The 9,198-nt window shown below is 59.0% G+C and overlaps 1 protein-coding gene across 1 annotated transcript; it reads right to left on the reverse strand.

Annotated features, from left to right (window-relative positions):
- Window positions 1-1,622: 1,622 nt before the first annotated feature.
- GRWD1 (glutamate rich WD repeat containing 1) lies at window positions 1,623-7,238 on the reverse strand. The gene is made up of 7 exons (XM_006905063.3): window positions 6,836-7,238; window positions 6,517-6,634; window positions 6,137-6,296; window positions 4,131-4,344; window positions 3,851-3,993; window positions 3,484-3,681; window positions 1,623-2,506 (listed from the first exon to the last, which is right to left on the reverse strand). Exons 1-7 carry the CDS (start codon window positions 7,020-7,022, stop codon window positions 2,189-2,191), a joined length of 1,338 nt encoding a protein of 445 aa, XP_006905125.1. The 5' UTR covers window positions 7,023-7,238; the 3' UTR covers window positions 1,623-2,188.
- Window positions 7,239-9,198: the final 1,960 nt, after the last annotated feature.

A 9,198-nucleotide genomic window follows, 5' to 3' on the forward strand; every position in this document is an offset into this window, starting at 1 on the left:
GGAATGCCTCCTAAGTCCTTGCACCCATTCTCAGCCCTGCGAGGTGGCCGTGACCTTCTCCACTCCACAGAGCAGATGGGGGTGTCCGCCTCCGAGGGGCCTTCTCTGCATCCAGCATGGCCCCACTCTCAGGGGTGGATGCAACTTGGGCTCAGAGCCCCACTTCCCTGCAAAGGCAGGGGGAGGGGAAGGAAGGCTCGAGAGCCTGGAGTCCCCCACCCCACCCTCCCACTGACCTGCGAGCAGCTTAATGTTTCCATATAAAGGAGACACGGGGCTTAAGGTGCGTTAACTTGGTGTCAAAGTCACTGTCTAATCTGGGGCCGAGCAGCCCTGTCCCCGGGCCTGACCTCCCCGCCCCCAAAGAAACACACTTCCACATTCTTCCCCTGAGACCCCGGGTGTTCCCCCTGCCCCCCACCTCCCAATAGGGTCTGGGCAGAGACTGTGGACAGACAGACAAGGGCTGAGGTGGGGGAGAGAGGGGGGTGCTGAGAGGGAGCCCGAGAAAGCAGAAAGGACAGAGATGGTGGGTGGACGGAGCAGAGAGAAGGGGGCAGAGACAGGGGTGCAGACACCAAAAGACGGGGGACAGAGGCCCAGGGGAAGAGGGGAAGAAACAGGCAGACGAGCAACTGGGAGACGAAAGGGGAGATCGTGTCGGGAATGGAGAGGGGAGATGCAGTCGTGAAGACAGAGGCCAGCGGACGGGGGCGGGGGGGCAATGGAAAAAGGCAGAAAATGGAGATGGGTCAAAGTTGGAGGTACCGAACCTGTGGGGAGAGGTCATTCTGGGGCCGGACTCTGTCACCGAGGGTAAGATGGGACCGCCCCGAGGGGGAACAGTGAGGACGGGGTGGGGGTGTGGGCGCAGAGACGCCCAGGCAGGGAGGATGGAGGGTGGAGGGACAGGGTGGGGGGAGGTGGGATGGCTCTCAGGCCCACGCCCCCTGCCCAGGGACTGCATGCAGGCACATACCTGGGGGGGCAGCCCACCCCCATGCCCTCTGCTGGGGGCTCCTCTCTGGGTGCTGAGGGGCTGCGGTCTCTCCTCGGCCCCAGGGGCCTTATGCCGGGCACCCGACCTCTGTGTCCATAGGCGGATCAGAAGCCTGGGCGGAAGGGGGGTAGGGGGTGGGGCCAGCTCAGAGCCGCAGAGGGGGAGCCAGGGAGGACAGCCAGGCCAGGCAAGCAGCTGGGCCACAGCCCAAGCAGGCTGGAGAGGAGACTATGGCAGAGTGTGGACACGGGAGGAGGGGGCAGGAAGACGGCGTGGGGGCCAGGAGGCACGGGAAGATAGGGACCCGAATGAGACAGAGAAAGATGGGGACAGATGACAAAGAAATGGCGAGATTATAATAAAAGGGACAGTGATAGGACAGAGAAATGGGGACTCCCTGGTTCCCTCTGAGATGAAGCCTTTAAAAGGGGGGCCTCCCACAGGTGAGATGCCCTCTATAGACCCGGAGCGAGTTCCCAATGGACTAAAATTTAGGGAAGGCACACAGGGTAGCACCCGACCAGGCTGAGGGTTGGGCTGCGTGGAGGAGGTACCAGGTTCCTGCCCTTCCCGTGTCCTCATAGGGAAGTGACCAGAAGGAGGAGTCGGAGTCGCACACACATCAAGGCCTGTCCCGGTCTTTAGTGCCTCTCAGGAGCCCCCGACTTTCCTCCCCCAACCCCAGCGCCTGCTTTCAGCATGGGGGGAAGGGGAGCAGGCCCATGCAGCTCCCTGCTGGGAAGTCCTGGCTAGGCCCAGCTGGCAGGAAGACCAGAGGCCAAGTCCAATTCTGCTGGGGGAACCCACCCCATTGTAATGCACTTGCGTTGCCTGGGGGAGACAGAAGGCCGGAACTGGGTCCTGAGGCAGAGAGATCAAAGGGTCAAGCCAAGTGCCACAGGTGGCAAAGTAGCCACAGTAACACGAGCCACACCAGGCCCACCTGGGAAATGAGCCAACAGAGTCCTCTGGCTGGTGGGGGGCACATGGGACCCAACCAAGTCCCTTCAAAGGGCAGTCAGTCAGACAGTCCATCACGGCGGCCAGTGGGCCGAGCGAAGTCCTCTGGAGAGGGCCCGGTGGCGCTCAGAGCTGCCGAGATCTGAACGAGTCCCCTCGGGGAGCCGACTCAGACCTCGGTCCCCACGCGCGAGGCCAGACCGGACGCCGCCGGCCCGGTCGGCCGTCTCAGACGCTGATGGTGCGGAAGACGGTGAAGCCGGACAGCGCGGTGCTGACCAGCACGCCGGGGCACTGCGGGTGCCAGTGCAGCTCCTTGAGGTCCGTCTCGCCCTGGTGCACGAACAGCAGCTGCTGCGGGAGGTCCGCCAGCCCGGGCTCGGCCTCCGCGTCGCCCGCCTCGGGGTCCCGCTCCACGGCCAGGTCCCACTGTGTGATCTGGTTATCTGCACCAGAGGCTGCGAAGACCCCGCTGTCCCGCGGGTGCCACTCGACGGAGGTCACGGGGGCCACGTGCTGTTTGAAGGTGGCCACTGGGGAGCCGGACTGTGGGAAGACGGGAGTCAGGGGCTCTGAGCACCTCAGCCTGACTTCTGGGGTGACCCAGGCTGAGCCCCCACAAGCCCAGATTCCCCATTTGGCACAGATGGCAAAGTACAGCTGGTAATAAAGGTGTCACATCCCCAGGGCTGCTGGGGTCTGTGGTTTCACATGAGAAGCCCCGCCCAGAAAGGGGGTGTGGGGCTCTGAGTGCTCCCCCTGCAGATTCTAGGGCCTTAAAACGGAGGGAGAAGCAGGACCCCAGGCTCCAGAGGCGGCCGATGTCGGGGACGAAGACACTTTCCGTAAAGCAAAGTGTGGCTGGGATGGCAGTCGCCCTAATCTGGAGAAGTGGCCAACACTGCAATGGTCAATCGACTCAGCCACGTGACCTGGCTATGCGCTTGCCTTGGGGGCTGGAATCGATTTCTAGAAGCTTCTCCAGGGCTGATTCTATAGAACCCATTACACTGGAGGGGAAAAAAAGATTACAACATGGCGGTCCCAGGAAGGCACGGAGCCACAGGAAGTTACGGCGTTGAGCAGAGGCGTGCCGGAAGCGGCGCTCTCTCCTGCCCACAGCCCCTCTCCGCTCTGCGAAGTCGGCTCTGAGCGGGGCCCTGACGTCACATCTGCTCCAGTCTTTCTGTGCCTCAGTTTCCTCTCCTGCAGTGAGTGAGCTGGGCTCCGATCCTCAGCTGTTTCTATAAAACCCATGGCTCCCCCACGGGCAGATGGGAATTGTAGTCTCTGCCACCACCCAGCCTCTTCCGTCTCTTGTCACCTCTCCCGCTGTAGAGTGAACGACTCCATACCAGGCACAAGACTTCCTCCTGCGGGGCCTGCTTCCTCATCTACACCCCAAAGGGCCTGGGCCCCCAGCCAAAGGGCCTTCCCAGCTCTGATGTACAAAAGCATCGACGGTGAAGACTCCAAATCCCAGTGGCTGCCGGAAGCAGAAGCCACTCCGGCCGCAAAAGTACCTTGAACTGCCGCAGGTCCCAGATCTTGAGGGCCCCGTCGTCCCCACCGCTGAGCAGGAAGGGTTCCCGGCGGCTCCAGCTGATGACGTTGACATCCCCATCATGGGCGGTGGCGGTGGTAAGCATGCAGGCCTTGCTGGGGGCTGCCCGGATGTCCCAGATGCGAATGGAGGCATCAGCCGAGCAGGAGGCAAAAACCTGGACAAGGTGGAGTCAGACTGACCCTGGGGACCCTCGCCCCACCCTGGAGACCAGGGACTAGTAGTAGGCCCCTCGCCAGGACCTGGCCCCAGCCCCCACCTCCTCCAGGACCCGGGAGTCCAGGCGCCCAGCCCTCCCTGTGTCCAGGCACCCAGCCCGCCCTCACTGTGTCCTCAGTTGGGGACCACTGCAGGTCCTCCACAGAGCGTGTGTGACCCGCAAATGGCCGCTGGTCCACGTGCCAGGAGCCGCCATCAGTAGGTGTCCAGAGGTGGATGTTCTTCTGACAGTCACCAGTCAGCAGGCGCCCTGGGGAAGGGAGTCAGGAAACCACCTGGTCCCAGGGGGCCACAGTTCACGCCCCTCCCCGGAGTCTCAGCACCCACCCCTGCCACAGGCCCTGCTCTCTTCCGCCCCCGGGACCAAGTATGCACCCCGAGACTCACCAGGTACACGGGGGGACCAGTCGAGAGCAAAGCCCTCGCCCATGTGGCCGGCGAAGGCAAAGATGGGCTTCACGCGGGCCTGCTCATCCTTGAGGAAGGCCGCCAGGGCCTGGGCATCATCCACCACCTGCAGAAGCCGCCGCAGTGCAAACACCTCCACCTGGCCCTTCTCTGACCATACCCCAGCCACGGGCTCCTCACCCAGCCACGACACCTGCGGGGGGAGGAAGATGGGGAAGTGAGGTGGGAGGGACAGGAGGCTCAGGGTGGTGACCAAAGCTGCTAGCATCCCTGAGCACCAGAACCGCAGGTCCTCAGACCCCCGGGGCTGGAACTACAACTCCCAGAACCCTTTGTGGGGAAAGACCACGGCCTGCAAGACTGGCTTGGTACCCGGAACGACTCCCCACTCTGCGGGTGAGACAGTGATGGTGGGAGAACAAAACTCCTTCAAGACTCCTGGGAGTCGAGGCTGTAATTCCCACCGGCCCCAGGGAGTGTGTTCAGACCCTTGGTCTCTGTAACCCTCTAAACGCTGGCGAGTCGCAGGCCTCGGTCCTCGGGTCTCCGGCTCTGCGCATTCGCTCGCTAGGAGATCCCGTTCAGCCTCGGTTTCCAGCGGCCCCTAGCCCTGACCCCTCTTCTCGAACTCCAGGTTCATATCTCACTGACCGTTCACACTTACACGACCAAAGCCAAGCTCCTCACTGTCGACTGCAACCTTCTACTCGCCCCGGTGTTCCCATTCAGGCCCCAAAGCAGAGGACGTGCTCTCGACTTATTTCTTCTTTTTCACGCCCGCCACCTATGCTGCCGGTTCCACTGAAAACGTACCGCTTCCAACCCTTTCTCGCTACCTGTGTGGTCACGAATGCTACTGCTGATGCTGTCCTTCCCCAGAATTACCATAGGGCTATCCTGCCCTTGCCTCCCTGCAGCCCAGGGTCAACACGGCAGCCACAGAGATCCCTTTAAAACACACGTGACATCCCGTTTTTTCCTCTAAACTCTCCAATGGCTCCCAATTTCTCCCCAAGTAAAGGCCACGGCCCTGAACGACCTGTCTCATTTGTGTCCACCCCCAAAATCTCATCACTCTCCCCCTCGCCCATTCTGCTTTAGATGCACCGGTGTTCCCAGCTTCCCTCAAAACTCCTCGGATATGCCAAGTTCACCCCAGGGCCTTTGCATGTGCTTCCCTTGCCTGCCAATCTTCTGCCACAGGTATCCTTGGCTCACTCGTTCACTTCCTGTGGATCTCTGTTCAGAAGGCACCTTATCCGTGAATACTTCCCTGACCACACTATTCAAAATAGCAACCCCATCCAGGAACACCCTAACTCCCTACCTTGGCTTTATTTTTCTCCACAATGCTTAGCATCTGACACAGTACACGTGTACTAAGCTGCTTCTTGCTCCTTCCCCTACTAACACGTAAGTTGCGTGGAGCCAGAGACCTTTTGCTCCCTGTTAAACTGCCTAGATCAGTACCTGAAACACAGTGCTATTTTAATGGAATGCCCAGCAAGAACCATGGGCCAAGCATTACTCTAAGTGCTGTTCACGTGTCATCACGTTCAGTTCACACATCAACCTCATCAGAAGCTATAAGTCTGAAACACAGAAGTAACCCCACCACTCACAACAGTTCCTGAGAAATAACAGAAAACACATATCTCGTACTACGACCAAGAGCTGTTTCTAAGCACCTGAACTAATTGTACCTCAGCTATATAATTATCTATATGTTATTCCATCTTATCATTCATTATATCAGGTAAGTTTTGTAACTCGTACTGTTTTACAGAAGAAGAAGGAACATAAAAAACATCTCCATAATACCAAGTGACAAAAATACCAAAGACATCTATCAAGCCATACATAGAGTTACATGCCCAGGGCTTTCCCAAAAGCTGAAGGACATGAGGCACCAGTATGGACATGGCGGGTAGGGGGTGGCACTATGCTCCAGAGAATGTAGAGCAGGCTCCTGGCATTGTATTTACCCGAACTCGGTTGATGCCACCATAGTGGGGCACCATGGCCAACTCCAGCTGAGGCTTCCGATCTTCTTCATCCTCGTCATCTTCCTCCTCCTCTTCATCGCTGTCCTCTGATGCTGGGGCCTTCGTCCCATGCAGGTTGTGCATCCGAAGCATCATTAATCTGGGGAAAGTGTGATGTGACAGGCGCTGGATGCCAGGATCCTTATGGAGGAAGGAGGCTGGAAACCCAGTTTCTGGGGCTGAGGGAGGCAGAAGCTGGAAGCCCTACCTCCTGGGTCCTGCCTGGGAGAGGAGGAGTGGGAGGCTCAGACTCCTGGGTCTTGAGGTGGTAAGGGGCAGGGGACTTGGGCTCCTGGTCCAGGGAAAACTTCAGGTCTCACCTGTTGCTCTGGGCGCTCTCCGCCTGGGTCCCCGCACACAGGTAAAGTGTAAGGGGAAGCTCTGTCCGATTGTCTCCCAGATGATCACGGACTATGTCAAAGCTGAGACAGGGGGCGCCTGGAGAGGGAAGGAGGGATTGGAAAGTTAGGGTGGGACAGTGGGATCTCAGCCCCTTCCAGTGTGATGTCACCCCTCGCAGACCCCAGTCTTCTCTTTCAGAGCGCCTCTTGTGAAAGGCTCAGGATCTGAGCCCCTCAGGACCAAGGATTCCAGTCCCCTCCTTCCTCAGGACCCAGGAGTCCAGGGGCCCAGCCCTACCAGTCTGCGCTCGGTGGTACAGCACGTAGGCCTCCTCGTCCATGACCAGCTCCTCTCCTTCGCGTAGCGGCGGTCCCCGGCCGGGCAGGTAGACCTGGGCCGGGCGCTCGGACCCTGCATCGTGGGACTCGGTCTCCATGGGTCGCTCGCTTTCACATGTGCGCTTCCGACCCTTGCGCGCCGCCATCTTCGAAGCCTCTCACCGCCGGCGCGAGGTAAGAGCGTCACTTCCGGTTGCTCTTTTTTTTTTTTTCTTTTTTTTCTTTTTCTCTCTCTCTCTCTCGATCTCTCTCTTCTCCGCCCCTTTGAAGTCCACCCGGGGAAAGAAAGCCAAGGTAACAGCGTCCTGATTTACTGGCTGAGGCCTGCGTTAAGAAACTACGCCCGCCGCGAGACTTTGGGGCGCTCTTCGCGGAGCAGTGGCAAGGTCTCCTGGGAGCTGTAGTTCTGGAGGAGGCCAAAGTTCCCGTCCACCAGAGGGGTTCCGAGCCTCGACTCCATCTTTGGCTCCCAGCGCTTCTTTTTACTTAATTGATTATTCATGTATGCAAATAAGAGCTCTTACTGGCAAGGAGCGTGGGTTTCTGCACCCTGAGGACACATAAAGCCGGTTTCTTCTCCCCTCCTTGTGTTGATGGCTGTAATTTGCTTCAAAATGCTTAAACAGGATATCACGCGTAAGTCAGTCGGTCGAATATACTCTCTCGGGGCAGTCAGTTGCCTAACCGGGACTTCGCATAGCAGCCATGGTCAGCGAGCATTTAATCAGAAAGTCCACCCTCTGGAGGCAGCTATTAAAAGTGCTTCGGCTCTTTATCGCCCATCAGCACCAGGGGTTTGGCTAATTGGCATAATGAAATGTTAGAAATAAATTCTGCTTGGTGAGATTAACGATGTTTGAAATATGTGGACTGGCTGGAATACATTAGACACTGTCCTCGCTTGCACGAACAGGATATTAAACATCTCGCAAACCTCGTTGCCTGTAGCCATAGGAATGGGACCCTAGACTTGAATCCTAAAAGCTTTCGATGCTGGATTTTTCCTGAGTTCTCTGTCCCCCATATCTCTAGGTCTCTGTCCGCCCCGGACCCTTCTCAGCCCTTCTCTTCTTTAGGGTCCTTTCTCACCGCCTCTTTCTGGGTCTCTGTCTCCCACCTCCCTCCAGGGTATCTGTTCTCTCGCTCTAGTCCCCTCGCTGCCCCCTGTTTCTCTGGACTTTTCTGTTTCGGTTTCCTCCGGAGAAGTTTGAGGGGATGAGACAGACACGGAGCTCACACTTGGACTGACGAGGCATAAAAACATGGTTTATTCCAAACACTGCAATGTGGAACGGGAAAGTGGGAAGGGAGTTGGGTGGTGAGTGTGGATTCTCAGACCCTCCCCTCCGCGACCCAGCTCCAGACCCGGCTGGAGATCTGGGAAGAGGAGGCTTTGCGGGGGTCTGCTGGGTCATCGCTGAAGGGTCATAAATAAGGGCTGGATTGGGAGAGTTGGGAGAGGATGTGTTTGGTGGCACCTGGGGCTGGTGGTAGTGAAGTGCAACAGGGTGGGAAGTTTGGGCCCCTGGAGATTGGGATCATCGCTGGGGTGGGACAGGCGGGACTTCCGTTGGGGGGCGTGTCCTAGGTCAAAATAGGGAAAAGCAACCGAGGGTGGAAGAGGAGGAAGGGGGTGTCCCGGTTTGACGTCAAGGGTCACAGTCTGGTCGGGGCGCAGTCTGGGGTTCGGGTCACAGTTTGGGGTCAGGGGTCACAGTCTGGGGTCGGATGACCATTAGTAGGGGTCGGATGTCACAGTCTGGGGTCAGGGGTTTCTGTATGGCGGGGCCGAGGTCTAGGGTCACAGTTTGGCGAACGTGTCTCACAGTTTTGAGTCCCGATGGATGAAAGGTTAAAAACGGGCTTCCCCGGAGGCGTGGCTGGGGCCGGGGAGCTGCACAGTGATGTGGGGGCCACGGCCCCGGGCGTAGGGGTGGGGCGTGGCGTGACACCCCGGCCCCACCTCCCGCCCCATCTGGTGACGTTAAAAAGCCCTTGTCGGGTTTAAAAAAAAAGTCCAGCGGGCTCCGAGACCCCCCGCCGCCTCGCTCTCAGGCAGGGTGAGATTCGGGGGGCCAAATTCCCTCCGGCTCGCAGTGCCCCGAAAGCGAGGAGGCGCAGGACGCTGCTCCAGGCGGGTTCCGGCCAGTTCCGCGTTTTTCCTTCCCACCCCACGCGGGTCCTGTCCAGTTTGCGTGCTCCCTCGGACCGTGGCCTGCGCTGACCGAGGGGGCGGTGGGACCCCCCGGGGCCGCGTCATACCTCGGACTCGAGGCTGGAGAAGTGTGCCGAGCCCCGGCGGGTCCCCAGGTCCCCGCCCCG

The sequence above is a fragment of the Pteropus alecto genome, unplaced genomic scaffold (assembly GCF_000325575.1).
Source record: "Pteropus alecto unplaced genomic scaffold, ASM32557v1 scaffold41, whole genome shotgun sequence".
NCBI classification, from domain to species: domain Eukaryota; kingdom Metazoa; phylum Chordata; class Mammalia; order Chiroptera; family Pteropodidae; genus Pteropus; species Pteropus alecto.